This window comes from Polyodon spathula, chromosome 16 (genome assembly GCF_017654505.1).
Source record: "Polyodon spathula isolate WHYD16114869_AA chromosome 16, ASM1765450v1, whole genome shotgun sequence".
NCBI classification, from domain to species: Eukaryota; Metazoa; Chordata; class Actinopteri; order Acipenseriformes; family Polyodontidae; genus Polyodon; species Polyodon spathula.
The window spans coordinates 389,528-417,091 of NC_054549.1; the positions used below are offsets into that span (position 1 = coordinate 389,528).

Sequence of the window (27,564 nt, forward strand, 5' to 3'; positions counted from 1 at the left end):
CCGTTTATTACTCTTTATAATGTAACTGTATCCGTGTTGCTGCTATTATCATGTACAATGAAAGATGCCTACAGTGTAACTGGGCTGAACTGAAACACAATTAAAAACAAGTGACCTAATATACGACAAAGCGCCCCACCCTGCAGCATTGTCACTTCACTGCTAAGAAGCCTTTAAGAGCGCTCCATTGCTCATTGTGCACTTTATTCAATGAGAAATCCAATACTATCTGAGACAGATAATAGTATATCAAATACATTACTTGTGATGATCAATATTATTTTGTTGTGTGTGTTATATATATATATATATATATATATATATATATATATATATATATATATATATATATATATATAGCTCAAAGAGCCAGCTTCCCAAAGTTTCGATATGTTGTACATATCTTTCTCAAGGGAGCCATTGGGAGCCATTTGGATCTCATTTCCATTTGATCCAAACTATTTTATCCAGTCAAACTGAATGGATTAACATCACTTGAGAGGCCTTCCAGCTCCTTGTGGAGTTGATGCCATGTTGTGCCAGGGCTGGGCAAACAGCCGCCCAACCTAATATTAGCTACAGGCCCTAGCTTGCAGTGTAACCATGGGTTTTGCAGGTCAGTTGTGTATGGCAAATTACAGCTGGGCACAGGTTAGATTGTCTTTAATGAAGAACAAAACCTATGCCAGCCCTGCAGAGCACCTCTGTGTCCTGAGCTTAAAGAAGGGCAATAACGAAAGAGAAGCTCAGTTATATCCAGGAAATTCCCACAGCAGAGGATTATATTAAAAGGTAGGTGAGCCGAGTGCCAGATCCAAGAAATAAATGTGGGGTAAGACAGTAATCCTTACAATGAATATGCATTGAGGCAATAAAAACAAACCACAAAGTAAGAATAGAAATGCTGGATAACAGTAAAACTGGTAGAGCAATAAGATAGATAAGTAAACACATCCCACAATTACAGAATAATAAATCCTGATCAATTTGCCCAAAAAACAAAGACAGTCCAATTTGAGTCCTTGATCACCAAATGGGCAGAGTCCCAAAAAAATACAAATAAAAAACAGAAACCAAAATGTCCAAAAGAATGTCCCCTGGGCATAATAAAGAAAACAAACCAATAAAGTGGGGTTTATGTCCCAAGATGCTTGGTGAACCCCAGCGAAAGAAAAAAACAAAAGCTATTTGACCAGAACAAAGGGATATAACCAATCCAGAGGAACAAGGAAAAACACACAAAAAGAATATATAGAGAGTTGATTCTGTTTTTTGATATAAACTTCTTTCCTAAGTGTTTTTATTTATTCTTCAAAAGCAGTATCTTAGAAAATACTTTTGCTAACAAACACACACACACACACAGCCACCACACCCTTCTCTCTTCGCTCTACACAAAAACCGACTCCCGCCTAACCAGTCAGGTGCCTGTAATAAAGAAATTGCCAATGGCTTAATGAGACACATAATCAATTAAAGTAGAAGCCATTGCTATAAGGACACTTAAAACCAATTAACTAGATTAATAGGGGAACAGACGCAGAGATAATTACTAATATGTTATGTATGGAAAACAGAATATGTGAAGATTTCAATAACTTTCAGCATTTACCGGGAAACCTAACAAAAAATTACATTTGTGGCTTTAATATATAAATGCTTGATAAGCTTTCAATTAATATTTATTTGAAGTTTTGTTTTCAGGTCTTGTTTTCTTGTTCTCTACAACCATCAGTCACAGAATGTCCTGCCACTATTTATTTATTTATTTATTTTATTTATTGCATTTATACAGCGCTTTTTATACAACAGTATTGCAAAGCACTGTACAGTACATCAGAAAAAATCTCAAAACAACAAACCACAATACATTTGTACAGTGTGTCATACATACAACTGCCATAATCAGACCATATAAATAACATGATTTCCATTACACGAGAGTAGATGTTAAAACTTCATGCTTATTTGAACTCGGCTCTCACCAAGATAAGCACCAACTAAGACGTAGCTTTCCAGTAAACTAATGTGATCCATCTGCATCTCCATCCATTTGCGTTTCTTTCCATCTGATGATGTGGATATCCTTCTGCCTGGTGTTGATGGCTGAAGTGTAGTGCTGGCTCCAGGGATCAGCTTATTTTGCCTCCCCAGCGCATCAGCACACACAACGGCTGCAATGCTGGCTCCGGGGATCAACCACAGTGCGGTCTCCCCATCAAATCAGCATGACAACCGTCTGGATTGAGCTAAGTAGGGTACGTATCTGGGCTCTCTAAAGTGGACACCTTCAGTCCTCGGTGTTTTGTTGACTAGCCCACGACACCTCAGAGGGCTCAACAGTGATTCTGGCATCCCAGCATCAACCCCCTCCATCCCCCACTCAGATCAGCCTAGCTTACTTACCTGTACATCGGCGTTGCTTTATTTCTATTATGCTTGAGATCCCCATCCAGAATCTTTCCATTTCAACCACAGCCAGTTGCTGCTCCTCTCTGCTGCTTCAGATAAGTTCTTCACTATGCGACGCAACTCTTGGCCACTGAACCCAATATCTCTGAGAAACCGGGTTGTAGAGTGTGCCACAAATCCTCAACCACCCACCTCCACTGGGTAAATCTGGACTCTCCATCCTCGCTGTTCCGCTTCAGCAGCTAGTTTAGTTGGTGGTGGCAATCTCAGGTGGAAAAATAAGCCATTGACCAACTTCTGCCAGCATCTTCCAGTCTCTAGTAGCTTCCAGTTGTCTTCGACGAGGCTTGGTTTTAACACCTTGGTGGTTGCTCTCCTGGATGGAGGAATATTGTCTTTTGTGTGTAATTGTGTGCTGTGATGGAACTGGTGGCAACTTATCGGTCATGTTACGCTTGTCTTCCAATGCTAAGGCCAAAAGAGGCCAAAATAGGGGTAATATGTAAACTTTTTCTGGTTTTAGTCAGAATTCTGACGGCGGTATTCTGAACAAGCTGCAGGCGGGATACCGCACATTTTGGAACACCAGAAAAAAGTCCATTACAATAATCAATTCTAGATTAAACAAAGGCATGCATTAGTCTGTCGGCATCAGATACATAAATAATTGGTCTCAGTTTAGCTATATTTCTCAAATAGTAAAAAGATACTTTAGTAACTTTCCTAATATGAGTCTCAAATGAGAGACCAGGATCAAAGATGATCCCCAAACTCTTCATTTCTAGTTTAACCCTTTGCGGTCCTATGTCAGACCAGGTCCAACATTACAATTTTCCCTTTCCAGTCCGATGATGGACCCTGTCCGACATCTTCAAAAAGATGTCAAGCACAGGCCTCTACATGTTTTTTCTCCGGTAAAAAACATAGAAAACTTTTCAATGGCCAAGAGAAGCCAAAAAAAATGGGCGTATCTGAGCAATCCACATAAGAACATAAGAACATAAGAAAGTTTACAAACGAGAGGAGGCCATTCGGCCCATCTTGCTCGTTTGGTTGTTAGTAGCTTATTGATCCCAGAATCTCATCAAGCAGCTTCTTGAAGGATCCCAGGGTGTCAGCTTCAACAACATTACTGGGGAGTTGATTCCAGACCCTCACAATTCTCTGTGTAAAAAAGTGACTCCTATTTTCTGTTCTGAATGCCCCTTTTTCTAAACTCCATTTGTGACCCCTGGTCCTTGTTTCTTTTTTCAGGCTGAAAAAGTCCCTTGGGTCGACACTGTCAATACCTTTTAGAATTTTGAATGCTTGAATTAGGTCGCCACGTAGTCTTCTTTGTTCAAGACTGAACAGATTCAATTCTTTTAGCCTGTCTGCATATGACATGCCTTTTAAGCCCGGAATAATTCTGGTCGCTCTTCTTTGCACTCTTTCTAGAGCAGCAATATCTTTTTTATAGCGAGGTGACCAGAACTGCACACAATATTCAAGATGAGGTCTTACAAGTGCATTGTACAGTTTTAACATTACTTCCCTTGATTTAAATTCATAGCCCCTGCACCACAGAGATAACACGGACACAAACAAAGAAGAGAGCTGCTTCTGCATCCAGCGTTCAAAGAATATCATGGACAATTGCAGAGCTTTTTGAGATGTTATAGTAATAAAATAATGACTTGGATCGCATTATTGAGGAGTTTGGTGATAAAATGAGTTATCAGGAGAGGATTTATCAGTATGCATGACTATGAAGAGGTATGTGAAAAATACAGTGAACAAGGGGTGAGGCTTAGCTGGAGATGCAGTACTGAGTGTCATTTGCTATGCAGTGTCTTTTAAACCTGTTTAACTGCGCCTGACAAGCACTGAATAAATGGACCGCTAAGGGTTAAGTTTTGATGAGAGTCTGCAAGGGTCAAGATCATATAATCCCACATTTCCTTTTAGTTTGTTCTGTGAGACCACTAGCATAACCTCTGTTTATCTGAATTCAACAAAAATTCTGTGACATCCAATGCTTGATGTCTGTAAGGCAAAAAGCTAATACACCCAGGCAGAAGAAATTCCTGGCTTTAGGTACAAATATAGCTGGGTATCATCAGCATAGGAATGGAAGTTCACTCTGTGTCTGTGGATAAAGTCACCAAATGGTAGCATATATAATGAAGATAACAAGAGACCTAGAATGGAGCCCTGTGGAAAACCACAGACAACTTCTGATTTGCCGATTTTACCTCCCAATAGAGACTAACATAAACCTATCAGAAAGATAAAATTTGAACCAGGATAGGACAAGGCCAGACAGACCTACTGTGCTTTCAAGACAATTCAGTAGGATGGAATGGTCTACAGTATCAAAGGCAGTACTTGGATCAAGAAGAATTAATATTGATGGAAAGTATAGTTATTGAGGACTTTAGGGTCCAAATTGTGTTTCTTAAGCACAGGCTTTACCACAGAGACCTTAAGAGGGAACTATACCGGAGGAAAGAGAACCATTTCTAATGTTTAAAATGTGTGTATTAATACACCAAGAACATCTCTTAATAGTTTTGTAAGAATAGGATCAAGAGAGCATATAGTAACTCTCATATGTTGAACTAGCTCTGTCAGTTCCTTGAAGGGAGTCAAAGAAAAAGCCCCCATAGTAGCCTTAATAGGTGTAGTTGGTAAAATTGTGCTGGAGTCCTCCTTAATAGAAGGGGTATGTGGAATCTCATTTCTGATGTCTAGTATTTTATTTTTAAAGAAACGTAAGAAGTCATTGCAGCTGTGAGAGGAACCAATGTCAAGGGTAGGACTATTAGGGGATGGATGAATTAATTAATTAATTTATTTCAATTAAATTTGAATAATGTGATGATGTAGCCAACAGCAGAGCCTTCCTCTGTTTAACCAGGTGGCCCTTCCTTGCGATGTAATGAACATGCAATTGAGATTCCCGCCATCTCCGTTCTAGTTTACGACCCTCAAATTTCATCTTGAACCACGGTGAGCTTTTTTTAAAAGACTCTCCTGAGTTTTGATTGATGCTACAGTATCTAAGATACCAGTCAAGGTGGTGTTGTAGGTATTAACCAGCTCATCTATTGATGAGGACTCAGAGAGTGGCAATGAGCTGAAGACATCAGAAAGCTTAACAGCAGTTGAAGAATTAATTACCCAGGATTTAAATGTACGCTCCACAGTCTTTGTAGATACTGGCAGATTCACCTCAAAAAGAATGGCAAGATGATCAGAAATAATAAGATGTAGGGTTATGACATTCTTAAGATCGAAACCTCGAGAAATAACCAGATCTAAAGTATGGCCATTATTATGAGTAGAACCGTAATGTGGGTTTGACTTGGGTGGTCGATAAATAATTACAATATGAACAGGTAATGGACTCTTTAATGGCAAGGTTAAAACTTCAAACGATGAATAAACTTCAACAATTTCTTGTTTGATTCTAAGTTCACTATGGAAAACAGTAGTGAGTCCACCTCTCTGCCCAGTAGAGCGAGCTTTCTGGAAAAAAGAATAGTTAGGTGGAGAAGCCTCAATCAGGGAAACATTGTCATTCGGTCCAAGCCAAGTTTCAGAGAGAATATCAATGTTGTAATCCTGAATAAAATCACTAATTAATGGAGCCTTATTAGACAGAGTCATGACATTAAATAAACCTAGGTGTAAATTAGTCCAATCAAGAGCAAGTGATTGAGCAGGGGTAATAGGAATTTGATGAAGGTTACTGTCGCACACACCTCTGTGTTACTCAGCGGGTAGCGGAATGGCAGGATATTTTAACCTGAATATGACATGCCTCTTTAGATTCCCTCAAATCTAGTACTGGTAACATCACCTTTCTTGTGCTGAAATTCTCACTGAGCCATTTATGGTTCAAGAGCCATCCATTGACTGTTTTAATGTATTGTTTTGAGTGGCTGAATAATGTTAAAATAGTTTTCAATTTAGCATTGTTTCAAGGAACATTCTTTTTGTCTGTGTCTTTGTGACAGAAATACAATGAATCTTGGTTGTAAATCTCCCTCCCGACCTGTGAGGACGCTAAGCAGTGAGGACAGAGTTCTTTGGACGGGCTTGAGTCGGGAAGTTGGTCAGTCTGAAAGAAGGCGAGACTCTTTTACAAGAATGTATTGACCTGGAAGGGAAACTATGTAGCAGCCACAGATTTAAAGGCAGATGCATTCGTTTACCAAGGGGTCATGCGTGACGGCATATAAGAGGGACGGAGATTGTAATCTGTTCCTTCGCTTTAGTTTGTAGTGAGTAAGAACCGAGAAGGACAGTAAAAGCAAATAAACTGATAAAATCTGAGTGTTGAGTTTTTGTTTGATTGTAATTGTCTAGTCTCGTCTTGTACGTTAGCAGACAGTCAACACAGTTCTGGAGCTGTCGTCAGGATCCAGCATGAAACCGGACAACACTGCACCTTTGTCACAAATATAAACCTGTATCACCCACCATGAGCACTACTGCACACATCTAGGACTGGTGACTGTGTTTGTATTATTGTGGGATGGATGTTGTTTATGATTTGGGACTGTCTGTTCTTGTTATATACCCCGTGCTGTACACATTGCTGTGTGCTGCTGGCGAACTATTGTTTGGTCATCAGACCTGGAAAAACAATAAAAACATTTCTAAAACTAGATTAAAAAACTGGAAAAAAGTATCTCTGTCTGCTTCTTTCACGCACTGCACTTGTCTACAATAAACCGCTTTGTCACAGCCTTACAGGGTTACAGAACCCCAGCAAGGTTTACAGAACCCCAGCAGTGTTTACAGAACCCCAGCAGGGTTACAGAAGCACATTACTTTACATTGGTGTATCTTGTGTTGTTGATATTGATGTTGTTTTGATGTTGTTTTGATGTTTTTATTCACATGTCATGGGTAAATTCAACTGTTATTCTGGAATGCTTGACAGGGGAAAGAGAGTTTTTCTTCTAAACATCACAGTTTATTAGGTCGTGCTCCTTCTTATTGTGGGAACAGAAAACCAGCATTGTTGCAGGAGGGAGCGGGATCTGGATACACTGCGATCAGTTCGAGATTTTTTTTCTCTTGGCAAACGCCCACTAGTAAATGTTGAGAAATGTATTGCTCAGATGATTTATGACCTATGACGTGTGATGAAAATTTTCAAAAGAGTTGCAATATGCTTAAAAATACAATGCTGCGATACGGACAGCACGGGACACAGCAAAGGTAATGTAATGTGTTTCTTGTACACTTTGCAGGGTGTTCTGTGACACGTCAAGCTTTAAACAGGTCTCTAGGTAAAAATACAGCAGTGTTGAAAAATGTACCTATAGCAGTCCTTTGTTACATGCAAAGTGTACTGTCTGTCTTCACATTTGCAAGCAGCTATGAATACTTTCGACAAGTCTACTGTTATCTGAACAAATCTTCATCAATGCCAAGACAATGTCACTCATGTCAATGGTTCTGTACTAAGAGCTATTGGTATAATGGTACCACAGTTTAACCCAACACACCCTAATAATCCATTATATAACCTGATCATTTAGACTCAAAAAGGCTGAGATAAAGCTAATGCAGTGGAGCAATGGTTTGGATAATGTGCTCAAATAGAACAATATTTTAGCTGAAAGAAATGGCATTAGTATGAGCATGGTCTCACTGGTTGGTTTGTTCTGTTTTTCTGTTCTAGCATCATGACTGACAGTGAGATTTGGGGATGCTGTTTATGCATTGTGATGATTTTTTTTCTGTCAGAAAGTTCCAAGCAGTATTTATATCATATGTAATAAACAATACCATTAATAATATTATTATGGGTCAAATGTATAAAATAAATCTTGCTACATAATACAGACCATCGTAAATCGAGGCTAGTTTATTGTAGTTTTCCAGTATTGCAAGTACAGGTCATTTATCTAATATTAGAATACAGAGAATCAGCAGTACAGTATAGCCAAAAGTTTTGCATCCATCTGCAGGGGTTTTCAACTGGGGGCACACGTACCCTTAAAGGTACTTCACAGGATCATAGGGGGTACGCAGGACGACTCAAAAATTCAAAAGAACAAATTTAGATAATAGAAAATAATGGTCTTGAGTGTATTTTTTAACAGCATTATATATTATCTCTAAAACATGTGCAGAAAGATTACATTTTTGTTTAGCAACTGACTGTATTTTTAAAATGATAATTCATGCATGCGTGATTGTGATTGCGCGGGTTTACACTCGCACGGATGCATTTTAATAACAGCAATACAGCGGTCGGTTGAAGAGTGTTTGACAAAGTTCATTCATATTATGCCCTGTCAAGGGCGCTGGAGCTAGGGGTGCTGGGGGAGCGGTAGCACCCCTGACTTTGCATGGCTTCCATCATATTCAGGGGTTAGTTTTGTTTAATGGCTTTCAGCACCCCCACTTTAAAAATTGTCATTTCTTCAGTCAAAAAGGGATACAATTCTCTCTTGCAAAAGAAACACAAAGGAAGAAAACACAAAAGAGTCTACAGAAAATGCAAAACGACAGAAATTCATAAGTCCAGTGATGTGTACTTGCAGTTAGGATTTACATGTGTGGGTCACGAAGATAAACCCAAGCCCAAGTATGTAGTTTGTTTGGAGGAGCTCTCCGATGATTGTATGAAACCATCTTTATTAAAAGCCACTTGGAAACTAAGCAGTCAAGCTTAGCGGGAAACCCGATTGAATACATTGAAAGAAGGCTGGCAAATTTCAAACGGCAGCCGGAGGTGTTTACTTGTAACTTAACAGTTAGTGAGAATGCTCTGAAAGCCTCGTATCTGATATCATACTGGATTGCAAATGTAAGAAAGCATATATGATTGGTGAATCTTTGATTATCCCTGCTGCAGTGGATGTTTGTAAAGTAATATTTGGCAGCAAGGTAAAAAAGATACAGCTTTCGGTTAACACGGAGACACAGCTAATAGAGAGATTATAAACAGTTTCTGCATGTGCACTCCAGGCTGATGAATCCACAGATGTGGGAAATCAAGCTCAGCTGTTAGTATTTGTTCACTACGTTTAGAAAAAGAAGTTGGTTGAAGATTTTTTTTTTTGTCTTACACTGCCAACATGAACAACAGGAGTGGGTATTTTTTAAATACTGTAGCCCCGCAGGCAGGCACCTCGCACAGGGCAAGGCAATCCACACACAAGTGGAGGGCGGGTGCGAACCCGGGACCTCTCGCACTCCAGCATAGCACCGATACTGCTGTACAAAAGGCTTCTTTGAAAGGCGTGCATATCAGGCTTATGTCTTTGTATGTGATTATGTCTCCCCCGTGCACGCTACACTCTCCCCTGCCTGCCTCAGTCCGCCCCGGACTTGCTCACCAGGCTACAGTCTGATGAACGTGTGCCAGGGTACCTGCATCCCACTCTTACACCAATGTAGCGATCCCAGGTTCACGCCTGCCCTCCGCCTGTGTGTGGATTGCCTCGCCCTGTGTGATGCGCCTGCCTGCAGGAACCAAGATCATTACAATACTTAACCAGTACATTACCACGTAAGGCCTTTAGACAGTTGTATCGGTATTTGCACAGAGGGGGCAAGGGCTAAGATTGACAATAAGAGTGGTTTGATAGCGAGAATAAAGCAGGCAGCACCGAACCCTGTTTTAACTCATTGTGTTTTACACAGAGAAGCATTGACCTGAATGAAGTTTTACTTTCTGTAAATTTCATTCAGTCCAGACCTCTGAATTTCTGCATTGTTGCTGCTCTGTGCAATTAAATGGGTGCCGACTATCAAGGGCTTCTTCTTCATATTGAAGTGCCCCATGGATCTGTATTGTGAAGAGTGTTTGAAAATTTTTGTTGGACCAGAACTTTGGTAGATTATTTCAGGGATCCCAAATGGATAAAACTAAACGGGCTCAACACAAGCATGCAGGGACCAGAGACTAACATCACTGACCTCTGTGATAAAATCAAAGGATTCTTGGCGAAAGCAGAACACTGGAATGAATGAGTGAGAATGGGAATAACAACAATATTCAGCTGTCTAATTGACTTCAATGATGGAGTTATGGACATATTGGAGACAATCTGCAGGCATCTCACAGGGCTTATTCCTCAGTTCAATATGTACTTCAGTGAAATGGAAAACTCATAAAAAATGAGAGTTTGTCTTTCAGACATTGTACCAAGGACTGACGAGCTGTGCAAGATCCACCAGGCTCAAGTGTCCCATTGAAATGGTAAGTTTTAATTAAAGATATTAGACTTTAAGCTTGTTTTATCTTAAGGATAATGTTGTTGATGTTGTAAATATTTTAAAAGGCATCATAATTTAGATTGGAAGTAAGGTAGGCTAACGTGATAAACAGTTACAGTGTAGACTATGTTGCATTATTTATAATAACTTAATAACTCCAAAGTCTTAATTAAAAGCTTTAAGAACTTCTGTTTGATATTCTGCCCTAACAGTGTCAGTTCTGTTATGATGTAAATTATGTTTTAAATAAATGGGAAAACATGTTCATTAGGCTATTATACCTTTATTGCAACTGTGGTAACATTAAGAACATAAGAACATAAGAAAGTTTACAAACGAGAGGAGGCCATTCGGCCCATCTTGCTCGTTTGGTTGTTAGTAGCTTATTGATCCCAAAATCTCATCAAGCAGCTTCTTGAAGGATCCCAGGGTGTCAGCTTCAACAACATTACTGGGGAGTTGATTCCAGACCCTCACAAATCTCTGTGTAAAAAAGTGTCTCCTATTTTCTGTTCTGAATGCCCCTTTTTCTAAACTCCATTTGTGACCCCTGGTCCTTGTTTCTTTTTTCAGGCTGAAAAAGTCCCTTGGGTCGACACTGTCAATACCTTTTAGAATTTTGAATGCTTGAATTAGGTCGCCACGTAGTCTTCTTTGTTCAAGACTGAACAGATTCAATTCTTTTAGCCTGTCTGCATATGACATGCCTTTTAAGCCCAGAATAATTCTGGTCGCTCTTCTTTGCACTCTTTCTAGAGCAGCAATATCTTTTTTATAGCGAGGTGACCAGAACTGAACACAATATTCAAGATGAGGTCTTACTAGTGCATTGTACAGTTTTAACATTACTTCCCTTGATTTAAATTCAACACTTTTCACAATGTATCCGAGCATCTTGTTAGCCTTTTTTATAGCTTCCCCACATTGTCTACATGAAGACATTTCTGAGTCAACAAAAACTCCTAGGTCTTTTTCATAGATTCCTTCTCCAATTTCAATATCTCCCATATGATATTTATAATGTACATTTTTATTTCCTGTGTGCAGTACCTTACACTTTTCTCTATTAAATGTCATTTGCCATGTGTCTGCCCAGTTCTGAATCTTGTCTAGATCATTTTGAATGACCTTTGCTGCTGCAACAGTGTTTGCCACTCCTCCTACTTTTGTGTCGTCTGCAAATTTAACAAGTTTGCTTACTATACCAGAATCTAAATCATTAATGTAGATTAGGAATAGCAGAGGACCTAATACTGATCCCTGTGGTACACCGCTGGTTACCACACTCCATTCTGAGGTTTTTCCTCTAATCAGTACTTTCTGTTTTCTACATGTTAACCACTCCCTAATCCATGTACATGTGTTTCCTTGAATCCCAACTGCGTTCAGTTTGAGAATTAATCTTTTGTGCGGGACTTTGTCAAAAGCTTTCTGGAAATCTAAATAAACCATGTCATATGCTTTGCAATTATCCATTATCGATGTTGCATCCTCAAAAAAATCAAGCAAGTTAGTTAGGCACGATCTCCCTTTCCTAAAACCATGTTGACTGTCTCCCAGTACCCTGTTACCATATAGGTAATTTTCCATTTTGGATCTTATTATAGTTTCCATAAGTTTGCATATAATAGAAGTCAGGCTTACTGGTCTGTAGTTACCTGGTTCAGTTTTGTTTCCCTTTTTGTGGATCGGTATTACGTTTGCAATTTTCCAGTCTGTCGGTACCACCCCTGTGTCAAGAGACTGCTGCATGATCTTGGTTAGCGGTTTGTAAATTACTTCTTTCATTTCTTTGAGTACTACTGGGAGGATCTCATCCGGCCCAGGGGATTTGTTTATTTTAAGAGCTCCTAGTCCCTTTAACACTTCTGCCTCAGTTATGCTAAAGTTATTTAAAACTGGATAGGAACTGGATGACATGTGGGGCATGTTGTCAGTATCTTCCTTTGTAAAAACTTGTGAAAAGTAATCATTTAACATATTTGCTATTTTTTTTTTCTTCCTCTACGATTTTGCCATTTGTATCTCTTAAACATTTAATCTCCTCTTTGAATGTTCTCTTGCTGTTGTAATATTGGAAAAACATTTTGGAATTGGTTTTAGCTCCCTTAGCAATGTTCATTTCTATTTCTCTCTTGGCCTTTCTAACTTCCTTTTTGACTTGCGTTTGCAGTTCTGTGTACTCTTTCTGCGTACTTTCTTTTTGGTCCTTTTTTAATGCTCTGTAAAGTGCCTTTTTTCGCTGAATATTTTTTTTAATTGATCTATTAAACCATTTTGGCAATTTAGTTTTACATTTAGATTTGTCTACTTTAGGGATATAATTGTTTTGCGCCTCTAGTACTACATTTTTGAAGAACAACCATCCTTCTTCTGTGGGTGTTTTCTCTATTTTACTCCAATCTACTTCTGTTAGTCTCTGTTTCATACCTTCATAGTTTGCTTTTCTAAAATTGTAAACCTTAGCTTTAGTCTTTACTTTTGGGGATTTAAAAAACACTTCAAATGAGACCATGTTGTGGTCTGAGTTTGCCAGTGGTTCTCTGACCTCTGTTTTAGTTATTCTATCTTCGTTATTTGAAAAGACTAAATCAAGGCATGCCTCCCCTCTAGTGGGTGCCTTCACAAATTGTGTTAGGAAGCAGTCATTTGTCATTTCCACCATTTCTATTTCATCCTTCGTGCTACCCACCGGGTTTTCCCATTTTATTTGGGGGAAGTTGAAATCCCCCATTAGTATGGCTTCTCCTTTGCTACACACATTTCTAATGTCATTGTATAACAGATTATTTTGCTCACCGTCTGAATCTGGCGGTCTATAGCATGCTCCTATTATTATGCCTTTTGAATTTTTGTCTGTTATTCTGACCCATATTGATTCGGTTTTATTTTCTTTGTCCAGGTTTAACACCTGGGCTTCAAGACTGTTTCTTATGTATAGCGCTACCCCTCCTCCTCTTCTGTCCTGCCTGTCTTTCCTATACAGTGTATACCCACAAATATTATATTCGTCCCCATCACTCTCAGATAACCACGTTTCTGTAACACCTATCACATCATAGTTACCTGTTAGTGCAGTAGCTTCAAGTTCTAGAATTTTGTTTCTGATACTTCTAGCATTTAGATAAATACATTTAATGGTTGTCTTACCTGAGTTGTTGTTCTTGTTTTGATGCGGTCTACCTTCTGTTTTTTTGTTGATTTCTCCCCCCTTCCTTTCTAGTTTAAATGCTTCTGAACCTGCTCGAGGATCTTTTCTCCGAGTAGACTGGTTCCCTTGTTATTTAAATGCAGTCCATCCCGTCTATACAGATAGTCCTCGTTGTAGAATGTGGGCCAATGATCAAGATAGGTGAAGCCTTCCCGTGTGCACCACGTCTTCAGCCATGCGTTTTGATTAATTATTTCCAGCTGTCCATATGGTCCTTTGCAAGGTGCCGGTAGTATACCAGAAAATACCACAGTTTTGGTTTTCTCTTTTAATTTCCTTCCTAGCTCTCTGAATTTGTTTTGCAGGGATTTTGGTCTGTCTCTTCCAATGTTGTTTGTACCGATGTGGACGACTACTACTGGGTCGTCTCCTGTTCGTTCCAGGAGCCTGTCCACGTTCTCAGTGATGTGCTTGACCGAGGCTCCCAGAAGGCAGCACACTGTTGTAGTAAGGGGGTCCAAACTGCAAATTGAACTTGCTGTGTTTCTCAATATGGAGTCCCCAACAATCATGACCTCCCTTCTTTTTGCTGTCTGGTCACCACTGTCAATAGGGTCCTGGATGTTGTTCCTTTCATTCTCTTGTTGTTGGTTCTGCTCATCAAAATTCTGAAGTTACTCAAATCTGTTGGTTGTTTTGATTTCTGGTGGTTGTGTTTGACCAAGTTTCTTTTTTTCCCTGCTTCTGCCATTGAGTAGAGTGAAAACTATGAAGGGGTACTTGAGATGAAACCTTGAGGGGTGCAGTTTCTAAAAAAGGTTGAAAACCCCTGCCCTATAGAATTAACTCTTTGTGCTCCGTAAAGTCGAATGAAACCTGCTGAATAATGTTATCGATTATTCAGCAGGCATTAGTTTTCCATATATTTAATAATAAACTGACAACAATTGAAAAGTGGGACATTTAAAAATCTAATATGAAATACTGTATTGCTATTATGGCAGACTTTTGTGATATCATTTTGTAGTTTCTTTGATACGTGAAGGTAAATAAAAGATCTAAATGATGTTCATATAGTTTTTTTTAATTATTATGTCTCAGTAACAGGGTGAAGTGTTACGTGTGAATAATACTGAGGCAGACACAGAGCAGTGGGTGTTGACATGCCACACAGGCGTGCTGATTTCATGAACACAGGTGCTGCCACTCGGGTACCAGTAGTAAATAAATAATAAAGAAAACAAAACAAAGTTACAAATAAAAGTCTGTCACACAAGACGAGCACTAGCCTCATTAAAAGAGATGCCCCGCTCAAGGCACCTACTACACTACGCAAACTCTCTCTCTGCTGGTTGGGATCTACATCCCCTAAACTAAACTACTGCTGTTGCTCCAGAAGTCCTGGTCTCCCAGCAACTCCGAGTCATTGTGACGGTCCTGGCTGAGCAGAGCCTTCACAAGCACTTTCTTGCAGTTAAAGGGTTCTGTAGTAGTGTCACAAAGATGGCCGGAGTGGGGAACATCCGACCAGAATCAGGAATATAAACAAAGATACATGTGGAGTTTGGTGAAGCTGAGTGAATGCTTTCGCTCAGCATTTAATAAATAAACAGAACAGAAAATAAAGGGTGGTAACAAACAAAAACTCAAGGACACGGCACATTCGCCAAAACAAAAGAGATAAACAAAACGGACTATCACGAAACAAAACACGGTGAGCTTCTTTAACGATTATTATTTTATTATTTATTCTCATTACCTCCATCTCCAATCCCGTTCTCCACTCACTGAACACCCAACCCCGAGTGAGTGAAAACATATTGCTTTTATGCAGCTGTATCGAGACTCTACCTCTAATCAATCATTCAATTGGAGTCGCGGTACAACTGCATGTGAATTAATAAAGTGCAATTCCCCATGCTCACATATTACATTTTACTTGCACGTGAAGTGCTGTGCAATCCTCGTGCCTAAATACAAATATACATTTTAAACACTTGTGTTACACAGACCCGTTTATAACCCATGTACCAATGACTATACACCAACATTAACACACAACAGATAACACAAAATACACACAGGGGCGGGCACTTTGCCACAAGTAATTAATTGTGCAGAGCAGACGCTCTCCTCTCCAATTTAAACAAAGCGCCCGTCTGTGTAGTTTGGCGAATCAGTTGCCTCAGGCTGTGGAGCAGACGCTCTTTTAGCTGTGTGAAGCATCCCTGGGCACGCCCCCCAGCCAATCCGAACCTCCTGATCAGCTCAGCATCGGGCGAGCCTACCTGCTCAATGAGTTGCCTAGCAACGCGTCTCCTGTTCCGCATCCCAGCTGCACACATTTACGCAAGAACCAGTGACAGGGCTCTCCCTGTCACAGCCTCAATCCTACAATTCTAGGTAATGCAAAGCCTCAGCTTTACCTGCGGGGTGCCACCATGCTTCACTGTGTGGAGCGGCTCACCGAGCAGACTGAGCTGTTCCTCGTGAAGGCTTTGCAGCCGAAACGCTGGTTTCTTTCTCAATACATTTTGAAAACTTTTAGGAGCATGTTTGAGTGTGCGGCTTCTGTTTTTCTTTGTTGATTTAAGCTTTGCTTCATTGTCTGGCACCTCAGCTATGCTGCTTGGGTGTGTGTCTACTTTTTGTTTTTCTACCACCAAACAAGTGGAACACGTTTCACGACAGGATGATAAATGGTTTCGCCAAGTTTAGTGCTAGTTTTCCAGTGAACGACGCTCTGATTACCGACAGTTTAGTGTTAGTTTTCCAGCGAGCAACGCTCTGCTTATCAACAGTTTAGTGCTAGTTTTCCAGTTACCTATGCTCTGCTTACCAGCAGTTTAGTGCTAGTTTTGTAGTTAGCTATGCTCTGCTTACCAGCAGTTTAGTGCTAGTTTTCCAGTTAACTATGCTCTGCTTACCAGCAGTTTAGTGCTAGTTTTGTAGTTAGCTATGCTCTGCTTATCAGTAGTTTAGTGCTAGTTTTCTAGTTAGCTATGCCCTGCTCACCAACAGTTACTGATATTTTCAGCTAGTGTGTATCTATTTTTTTCTTGTAAAGAGAAGGTCAGACTCGAGAAAAGCATTAAAGGCTCCCTGTTGCCTCAGTTAATTATATATTGTTGTTTGACAGTAAGGTAGTCATGGAAACTGAAATTGAAACTTAGAAACCTGAGTATAAATGATCTGATCTGATCCCTTCCCAAGAGAACGGTCAGGCTGGGAGTCTGAAAGTCATTTAGAACAACAAGTACTTGTAGCTCCTCGCATTATGAACCAATTTCCCATCATAAAACTAATCTTCCTAAAGCTGCTTGCTGTGAACTGTAAGTAATGATCAAAACATTTTATACATGAACTTGTTTTTATGAAGTATATGAGGGTTCTGTTAGTCTATTTTTCAGTTTACAACTAAACAATATTATATATATATATATATATATATATATATATATATATATATATATATATATATATATATATATATATATATATTAAAAACTTATGTTGTGTTAGATAATAATAATAAGGAAAAAGGCTTTAAATCTAGTATAAATATTATATAGTGTTGTAAAATTATTTTATTTTTTATTTAATGACTCTGGGTCTAACTAAAAATGCCTTTCCACAGGAAATGTCTTTTGTTTATGTTCCATGTAAGCAGAATGTAATCTCCTATTGCAGTGTTTGGGTGCTTTATAAAGTCTGTTTAATGTTGTTCATGAAGTTCATATTAATAATAAGACTAGCACCACATGTAAGCTCCAAGACCCTTTGTGCTTCTGTGCATCTGCTGGCATTTCAACTTGCTGTGAGTAGTTTTCTACACAGTGACACACTGACTGTATAATCCCCTGCATATGAGCCATGGGCATGCATTCACAAAGCAAAGCTGTGGCACTGAGCACTGACTGGCAAAGCAGGTATTCAGTGAAGGGCTCTTCAGAACAAATGCTGAACATCACACACAGCCTTAAGAGTCTGGTTAAACCTGATACAAGTTTACCAGTTTCTCAAGGTTCACATGTTTTATAATACACTTAACCATTCCATTGTGGGCTTTACAATGCTAACCTGCTGTATGCTTTACCAGGCTCTCACAGTGCTTTCTTCCTGTTTCCATCTGAGCAGGGTCTGCTTTCACTATGGGAAACTCTATAAGGCAATAGTCAATAATGCCTCACGGAATGTATAAGAAGTCACTATCAAATTGGAGTCACTTAAAATTGTATTTTATAAACAATATTAGACTGTTGTTATTAAGAATAACATTGGTAACTGAGGCACGTATAAGAAAACATACAATTAATATACAACACATGGAGTTTTACACGCGAAATCTACATGTGAAATAATATTTTAATAAACAGTTTTTCAGCCACAATTTAAAAACACTCAATCAACACTGTAAATTGTATGGGAACAATTCAAGAAGACTTCAGCTGAAGCATGTGTCTGCCTGGCTTCATTTCTTAGGTTATTCCTTATCTCTAAAGCAGTACCTTTAATATCTTGTGTATAGATTTTTCTAAACTGATGCTTAAACTGAAATGTGACTCGTATGTATATACTCATATTTCCCATCAAAGTGCTGCTCCACAAATCTGCAGTTTGTATAGGTTGAGAATTTATTTTGAGTGGCATTCTGAATAATACTGGCTTTCCAGTTACTTTACAAATGCTGTTTCCAACTATTGGAAAAAGAAAGCTTTCACACTGCTTTTTTGTAAAATGTATATTTCTGTTAAACGAGTGTGATACTATTTGCTAGTGTGTGTTGAATGATAAAGTCTGTTTTAATGTTGTTGCATTACTGGAACACCAATATTAAGCAGTTTATGTAATTCTAGGGGTTCTTCTCATTAAACACCGTGCATGTGTATGTAATTCTCATCAAACAGAGGTAGTAAAACCAGAGCCTTGTTTTGTATGCTATTGATAGTAACCCTTTTGTATAGTACATTATCATTTCAGTCCGTTAGATGATATGCTAGCTAATCGTTTCGTGACCTGTGTTTGGCTTCCGAGGATTCACTGATACAGCAGGTACCGTAGTCTGCCTGGAGGCATATCAGAATCATACAGATTCAGTGACTGGATCACCTGACTGGGTTCTGTGATACAGCAGTGTGATATCCAATAAAATAACAATTTCTATATTAAAGCACCTTTTTAAAACTTGTTTTGCTGCAAGGCTAAATAGAATGCAATCTCTTGTATTGAACTGTATACTGATCTTACTGGTCTTTGTTTATGCATTGTTTCAAAGTGGTTTGCAGTGTGCAGATGCAAGACTCATGTGGCGTGTAATTAGTAGACAGGCTTGCAATCCAGTTAGAAAGAGCTTTCTTTTATTTTATAATTCCAGGTCTGGTGACCAAATAATTCCCGGCAATAATTCTCGGCCATCTAGAAAGGGGACGGAGCTATGGTACACTAAATCATTGACCCGGAAGGTTAACGGCGTGGCATCCGTGGATTGGAGGAGCGCTCGTTAACCAATGGGTCATGGTTGACAGTATATAAAGGGGATGTAGTGATGTGATCTGTTCCTTTGTAAATGGTTAGAACAAACCTAAAAAGAGACTGGTGAAAATGTGAGTGTTTTGTTTGTTTGTACTGTTGTGTCTAAAAACTGTTTGTTTATTGTGATTAGACGGTAACACGAGCCGGTCTTCAAAGGCCAGCATCTAACCAGACAACATCACTGCACTTGTAGCATGGAGAACCGTATTGCACCACGAGCACTAATTCACTCACTAACGGATTTGTGCATGTGTTTTGTGTTTCATGTGGGTGTATAAAGAACGGGACTACTGTTTCGGGACAAACTCGGGATTATAAATAAAGTAATACATGCCGCTGTATTACTTAGCATCATTTATTGTTTAGTGTTTGTTTTGCTCTCAGACACTGGAATTGCAAATCATTAAACAACATTGCACCTGGATTGTAATTGTCTGTCTGTTTATTGATCACCTGCACCTGCACACTGTTAACCACTTTGCCACTATTTCTTGTAAGTGTATCACATCTATTTAACTGTTTATAACCTCAGTTTTCAGCAGTATAATTATGCTGGTACTAAACACTTTGTAGGGGATCATAAAGAACAGCAGCAGATTCTACACCCACTGCACTACAGTATCTCTTTAACTGCAGATTTTATTCACCAGGTCAAGACATCAGCACAGGTCGCATCATAGGAGGCTATGTCCCTGCGCCTCATTCAATCAGGTACATCGTGTCAATACAGACGACAGGAGGGGCACACTTCTGTGGAGGATCGTTAATTAACAGATATTGGGTTTTGACGGCAGCCCACTGCAATATTGGGTAAGCACTCCTTTACTTTGCCCTTACGTGACTTTTCCAGTCATCTGATGACTTAAACGACCCACAAACCAAACACCCTTGATCTGTCATCGTGGCGTGTGCAGTTGCCAGGTGATGCCAAGTGCCATCAGGTTCCTGTGCTAGGAAATGACAGTGTGCCTAAGCAAGCACATGAACATGACACCAGTAATCTCCTGCACATTTAACAATGAGAGGTATTGTACATGCAGCTTTGTGCAGACTCACACTGCAAAACTCTAATTGTGCCCTATACAGTACACAAGGTCTATTGATTACCGTAACATTCAGTAACAACTCAGTTACAGGATAAAAAGAGACTGACAACTCTTAAGAATCTTGTGGTGTTTTGTGGTAAATTGAGACCAACAAACTCCCTTTCAGAATACTGTAGCAGCCTTTTATTATAAATCACATTGATACATCACTACTAACAAACATTTCTGTAAAGCCTGTGTATAAAACATAAAGCGTATGCTTTAATGAGAGTTTCAGAGTACAGCCTCTGCTTTTGTGAATTACAAATAATCTTTTATTAAAGCAGAACTCATGTTGTTTGAGCAGCCAGCTTTGCCCAGGGTTTCTCTTAATGTTATATGAGACGGGATCAGCATCATTCCAGCTGAATGGACTCACCCCAGCCAGTAGACCTGACTGATAATGATGAACTCACCCTTGATCTCTCCATGAGAACGGACCGCACAGCCTTCTCACAATCTCAAATCCCAAAAGGAGGAGTAGCACTTTGTTTCTCTAATAAAATAGTTCTCTGATTGGGTGTTGTTTTGTGATGTACATTATGTTTTTACTTTCAGTATGGTAAGACAAGTAAATAAATAAAAACACCAATTACATTTCTAAAACAAATAAGAAACAATTTACTAAGAGTTGTGCTGTGACCAATGAGGATTTGCCATGAATATTCTTTCATATTCAAATATACATTTTGAATTAGCTGTAACATCTTAGAGCAAAAACAGCAGTATCTCAGAGAGAAATAAAGAATGTTATCTGTTTCAGATGTCGTTGATACCTGAGTTTCTTTGCGTGATATCCTTTTGATACAAAATACATTTCAAGCAGTGTTGGTTCAAACATTCAATAAATATGGAGAAAGAAAGCTTTGTTTAACTTTCACTTTACTCTTCCAGATGTGACCAGATGATAATAGTTGCAGGAGACTATTCACTTAATACTTATGACGGCACTGAGCAGTACTTTCAACCTCGGCGTATGATCTCTCATCCACAATACAACAACAAAACCAACAATGCTGACATCATGCTCATTAAGGTAAAACAATAAAAGTCTTTGAGCTTCTCATATTTCTATCAGTGATATTGTAAATGGAACAATTCATTTATTCATTATATGGAAGCATTGTGGTCTGTGGTCAGTTTATATTTTGAACTAACAGCAGTTAAAAACATCAAGAGGAAGAGCTTATTCACTGGACTTCCATCACCTCTGGAGGCCTGGGTGTAGATGCAACTCAGTGGTGGTGGGTTAACCTCCCCTCCAGTAGGCATTAGTCACATTTTGAACACACAGATCAGCACAATCGCCAGTGTTTGCTTGAGAGAGACCCAGGACTGAAGGTTATGGGATCAGGTCAAGATTGACGTTGCACCTCACGATGTATGTATGAATGGTACTGGATCAGGTCAGGATTGAGGTTGCACCTCACGATGTATGTATGAATGGTACTGGATCAGGTCAGGATTGAGGTTGCTCCTCACAATGTATGTGTGAAGGGTACTGGATCAGGTCAGGACTGAGGTTGCATCTCATGATGTATGTATGAATGGTACTGGATCAGGTCAGGATTGAGGTTGCACCTCATGATGTATGTGTGAATGGTACTGGATCAGGTCAGGACTGAGGTTGCATCTCATGATGTATGTGTGAAGGGTACTGGATCAGGTCAGGATTGAGGTTGCTCCTCACAATGTATGTGTGAATGGTACTGGATCAGGTCAGGATTGAGGTTGCTCCTCACGATGTATGTGTGAAGGGTACTGGATCAGGTCAGGATTGAGGTTGCTCCTCACAATGTATGTGTGAATGGTACTGGATCAGGTCAGGACTGAGGTTGCATCTCATGATGTATGTGTGAAGGGATGTCAGGTCAGGATTGAGGTTGTGAATGTGTGAATGGTACTGGATCAGGTCAGGACTGAGGTTGCATCTCATGATGTATGTGTGAATGGTACTGGATCAGGTCAGGACTGAGGTTGCATCTCATGATGTATGTGTGAATGGTACTGGATCAGGTCAGGATTGAGGTTGCACCTCATGATGTATGTGTGAATGGTACTGGATCAGGTCAGGATTGAGGTTGCATCTCATGATGTATGTGTGAATGGTACTGGATCAGGTCAGGACTGAGGTTGCATCTCATGATGTATGTGTGAATGGTACTGGATCAGGTCAGGTGAGGTTGCATCTCATGATGTATGTGTGAATGGTACTGGATCAGGTCAGGACTGAGGTTGCATCTCATGATGTATGTGTGAAGGGTACTGGATCAGGTCAGGATTGAGGTTGCATCTCATGATGTATGTGTGAATGGTACTGGATCAGGTCAGGATGAGGTTGCATCTCATGATGTATGTATGAATGGTACTGGATCAGGTCAGGATTGAGGTTGCATCTCATGATGTATGTGTGAAGGGTACTGGATCAGGTCAGGATTGAGGTTGCATCTCATGATGTATGTGTGAATGGTACTGGATCAGGTCAGGACTGAGGTTGCATCTCATGATGTATGTGTGAAGGGTACTGGATCAGGTCAGGATTGAGGTTGCATCTCATGATGTATGTGTGAAGGGTACTGGATCAGGTCAGGACTGAGGTTGCACCTCACGATGTATGTGTGAAGGGTACTGGATCAGGTCAGGATTGAGGTTGCTCCTCACGATGTATGTGTGAAGGGTACTGGATCAGGTCAGGACTGAGGTTGCATCTCACGATGTATGTGTGAATGGTACTGGATCAGGTCAGGACTGAGGTTGCATCTCATGATGTATGTGTGAAGGGTACTGGATCAGGTCAGGACTGAGGTTGCATCTCATGATGTATGTATGAATGGTACTGGATCAGGTCAGGATTGAGGTTGCTCCTCACAATGTATGTGTGAAGGGTACTGGATCAGGTCAGGATTGAGGTTGCATCTCATGATGTATGTACGAAGGGTACTGGATCAGGTCAGGATTGAGGTTGCATCTCATGATGTATGTGTGAAGGGTACTGGATCAGGTCAGGATTGAGGTTGCTCCTCATGATGTATGTATGAATGGTACTGGATCAGGTCAGGATTGAGGTTGCATCTCATGATGTATGTGTGAAGGGTACTGGATCAGGTTAGGATTGAGGTTGCTCCTCGTGATGTATGTATGAATGGTACTGGACCAGGTCAGGATTAAGGTTGCATCTTATGATGTATGTGTGAATGGTACTGGATCAGGTCAGGAATGAGGCTGCACCTCACGAAGTATGTGTGAATGGTACTGGATACATTAAGCATAGTACTGAAACCAGGACACAAGCTGGAAATGAAAAGGAGATACACTTAGAGTGAAGTAGAGAGGGGTGAGGGTACAGGATGAGCTACATAATCACTTGGATCTTTGAAAACCCAACTTTAAAAAGTTCTGAGATCCATCAGCTACTAGGAACCAGGTGAGCTTAGATGGGCCAAATGGCCTTGTCTCATTCAAAAATCTTCAAATATGTAGATTTGTCCAAGTTCACCTCAGGCACCCTATATTACTGGGATGCTGATATTGCTGGATACTGTGATACAATTGAATGTTTTTTGGCTTCCATGTGTCCTATATAAGGCACAATGACAAGGATAGGAGCCAGAATCTTTCAGAGTCCCTGTCTCAATGTTTTGATGATTTTTTTGTCTGTGCTGAACAGAAGCAAGTAAAAGTAAAGCAGTGATGGTTTGTTTGGAAATGAAGTCAAGGCTTGTAATGACGAAGGACCTCATATGTTACTGGAGAAGATGTTCTTCACCTGCCTACGTATGCATTGTAGCATTTTATCTTAGTAGAACACAGTAAACCTTTGCTCAAGCCTTGATGACAAATTCTCTTCATGCGTTTTCATGTTCATACAGCTCAAGAGGCCGGTGAAACTCAATGGCTATGTTACGATTGTGGCTCTGCCTCGCTACCAAGCTTCCCTTTCTGAAGGGCGTGTCTGCAGGGTGTCAGGGTGGGGCTACACCAGCACTGCAGGAGGACAGATTCCCAACACACTGAGGACTGTCAAGCTACCCGTCGTATCATCCTCCTGGTGTAACAGCACAGAGGCTTTTAATGGAAACATTACACACAGCATGATCTGTGCCGGCTATAGCTCAGGAGGCAAGGATGCATGTAAGGTGTGGCATTATTATTTATTACATTTCAAACCCCACACAGGTGCTGACTGCTAAGACAATACGGTCATCATGGAAGGGAGTTCCAGAGACGAGGGACCAAAGAGCAAAAGGCACGATCTCCCACAGTTCGTGATTTTGTTTTGTAATAATTTTGTTAATTAATCTGTGAAGATCTTGCTGGAAGAAGTATTATCAAGTTAATACCTTGTGAAATATCAACCGTTTGTAAAGGTGTAATCAGCAACCAGTTTCCTAAAGGGATATCTGCCTGCTGAATGGCAGGGCATCTAGAATGATCTGGAATTTGAATCCAAATAGATCTTATGAAAAATAACCTGCAGGTTGAAGCTTAAGCTTAAATGACAATTTACTGTGAATGAAAGGTTGAAGATCAACGACAGTTAAGGTGTAAAAGGTTGATCAATGTGTTCCTGTAATTGACTGTGATGCCTAGTCATGAGCAAATGAACTACAGGGTTCCACAACTCCTTTAGAAACTCAAATAGGGGCATTTCAAACTGCACTCAAATACTGCCATTATGTGTCTGTCTAGATAGCAGCATGGCCATGTACAGTAACAGTGCAGGGATTGGAGTGGACCCTTTAGAATCTCTTTACTGAGACTTGCTTCATTATAAAGATAACTGTTTTAAATGTGAACAACAAAAATACATGCAGTTCAACCTACTCTATAAAGCAATTAAAAGACATTACTACCAGTGAACTTTAGACAGAGATTATTACAGAGCACTCCATTGTGATCCCCTCAGTAAGACCCCCACACAGAATACACAACAGCACACAATGCATTGGAGCTGGAGTTCAAACAGGATAGGGTCTAGTGACTTGTATCTAGATGACATTAACATTACAATACATGTCTATTACAATATCATAGCAATGATACTATGGCAATTAATAATCAATTAGTAATTTAGTCTGTAGCCAGCCAGATCATTTTAAGTTCATGATTTAATAAAAAAAAATGATACAATGTTCTTTTATATACAAGTGCATGCTATTGTACTGAATCGGCATCTCAACCCATTGAAAGGCAAGGGCTTGGAAACCGCAAACCATACAACTCAAAGACAAAAGCCTTTCCATTCAGCTAAAGAACGTGCTGTGTTCAGGGGGCTGAGATTCTGATTCATTATAATATGCCTACACCACTGTGATAACTGGAGAGTGGCTTGTTTGAGATGAGACAGGGCTCTTTGACAAGGCTTGATGTGTGTTCATGTCTTCCCAGGGGGACTCAGGCGGTCCGCTGGTTTGTGAAGGCCGGGTTTATGGCATTGTGTCCTGGGGAAACGGCTGCGCAGACCCCCGATACCCTGGAGTCTACACAGCTGTGGCTGCATTTAGAAGATGGATCGACAGAACTATCTTCAGCTCCAATGGCAGATGTCCCCAGCAGTAGCTTAGTATTTGTGTACTGTGAAAGTAAAGCGATCCAGGAAACAGGTACAGGTTTCACTGAAGGGAAACAAAACGATTGTAAAAAGCAACTCAGAAGGATAACTCTGAACTGTGGCTTTTTACTAGGTGTATAATTACATAACAAGTTTAAAAAAGGGAAATTTCCCTACCTTGAAAAGCCTGCCCTGTTACTTTCTGCAATTTTGTTTTAAAATAAAGTGTTTTGTCAAGTGAACTTTTATATGGTTCTGTAGCAAAATCCAGGGCAGAAATGAATTTAGGACTGCTTCCCAGTGTAAAATATATTTCTATCATATGTATGCAGGCAAGCATTGTGGGAACAAGTGTGTTCTTCTACTTGATTCAGTACCAGTCTAGCACATGATGACATTGGGAAGGTATGCTCTGGGATGTTTCCTAGCAACCTGAAAAAAAAAATCTTATGTTCTTATGTACCTTATCTTAAGATCGGTTCAAATAAGGATCTGTGAAGTCATACAATAGAAATCAAGAGCTAGATTTCTTTATAAATTTGTGTTATAACATTAAAACAATGATATTATTAAGATGATTGGTAAAATAGATTTGTGTCCATTGTCTAATTTAATTTTTGTTTAGACATAATTATATCCTATAAACAAAGTCATTTTTAAAGGATTAAATACAGTTCTGTATGCATTTAATGTTTCTAGACTGTAATTCAGTAAACCAGCAACAGTGTAGAACAATCTCATGAGTATTAAACATGGTAATTTAACCAAAGAGCAGTCTTTAATAACTCCTGAGTGAAAGCTGTGTGAATGGGATTCCTTTCACTCAATAGCCAGGCATGAGCTTATGTTGCAATGCTGTACCGGGCCTGTGTAGCAAACGCTACACTAATACCCTCTCCTGGATTCCTGTGTAATTTATAAAGAGAAAGAATTGAAAGAAACAAAGCCAGGGTGAGGGAAAGCAGGGCCACTAAAGGGAAACTTTTCATCTATAGTTTATAGCATAGAGCAATTAGGTTTCATGGTGACATTAACACTGATTCACACTCATGTTGGGTTACCTACTGACTGCAAATTTGCAACAGTCGAATAGTTGAGGTAAAAACAGTCAACTTGTCCATAAATAAATAAATATTAATAAAACGTGTTTTTGATAATGTCTGGTGCTCAATTTGTGAATGCTGTGCTAAACTGTTACTTCAAGTTCTGTGCTGCCTCACAGGACATTGCTGTAAATAAGACGCTGCATCTCAAGATAATAAAAATCTGCATCTCTGTGGAGATAATGAAAAATGTGCATCTCTGTGGAGAAAATGAAAATGTGCATCCTTGTGGAGATAATGAACACGTGCATCCCCATGGGAGATAATGAACATGTGCATCTCTGTGGAGATAATGAACATGTGCATCCTTGTGGAGATAATGAAAATGTGCATCTTTGTGGAGATAATGAAAATGTGCATCCTTGTGGAGATAATGAAAATGTGCATCTCTGTGGAGATAATGAAAATGTGTGTGGAGATAATGAAAATGTGCATCCTTGTGGAGATAATGAAAATGTGCATCTCTGTGGAGATAATGAAACATGTGCATCTCTGTGGAGA

The 27,564-nt window shown here is 39.7% G+C and overlaps 1 protein-coding gene across 1 annotated transcript; it reads left to right on the forward strand.

Moving 5' to 3' along the window:
* The first annotated feature begins 17,024 nt into the window (after positions 1 to 17,024).
* LOC121329125 (trypsin-3-like) lies at positions 17,025 to 26,460 on the forward strand. Its single transcript, XM_041274498.1, has 5 exons — positions 17,025 to 17,124; positions 19,975 to 20,134; positions 21,304 to 21,445; positions 24,279 to 24,545; positions 25,798 to 26,460. Exons 1-5 carry the CDS (start codon positions 17,070 to 17,072, stop codon positions 25,966 to 25,968), a joined length of 795 nt encoding a protein of 264 aa, XP_041130432.1. The 5' UTR covers positions 17,025 to 17,069; the 3' UTR covers positions 25,969 to 26,460.
* The last annotated feature ends 1,104 nt before the right edge of the window (positions 26,461 to 27,564 follow it).

Coding starts and splice junctions, on each gene's coding strand:
- LOC121329125 (XM_041274498.1), top strand. CDS start 17,070: ATGAACCAATTTCCCATCATAAAACTAATCTTCCTAAAGCTGCTTGCT. Junction 20,135..21,303: donor GCAGCCCACTGCAATATTGG/GTAAGCACTCCT, acceptor TTACTCTTCCAG/ATGTGACCAGATGATAATAG. Junction 21,446..24,278: donor CTGACATCATGCTCATTAAG/GTAAAACAATAA, acceptor ATGTTCATACAG/CTCAAGAGGCCGGTGAAACT.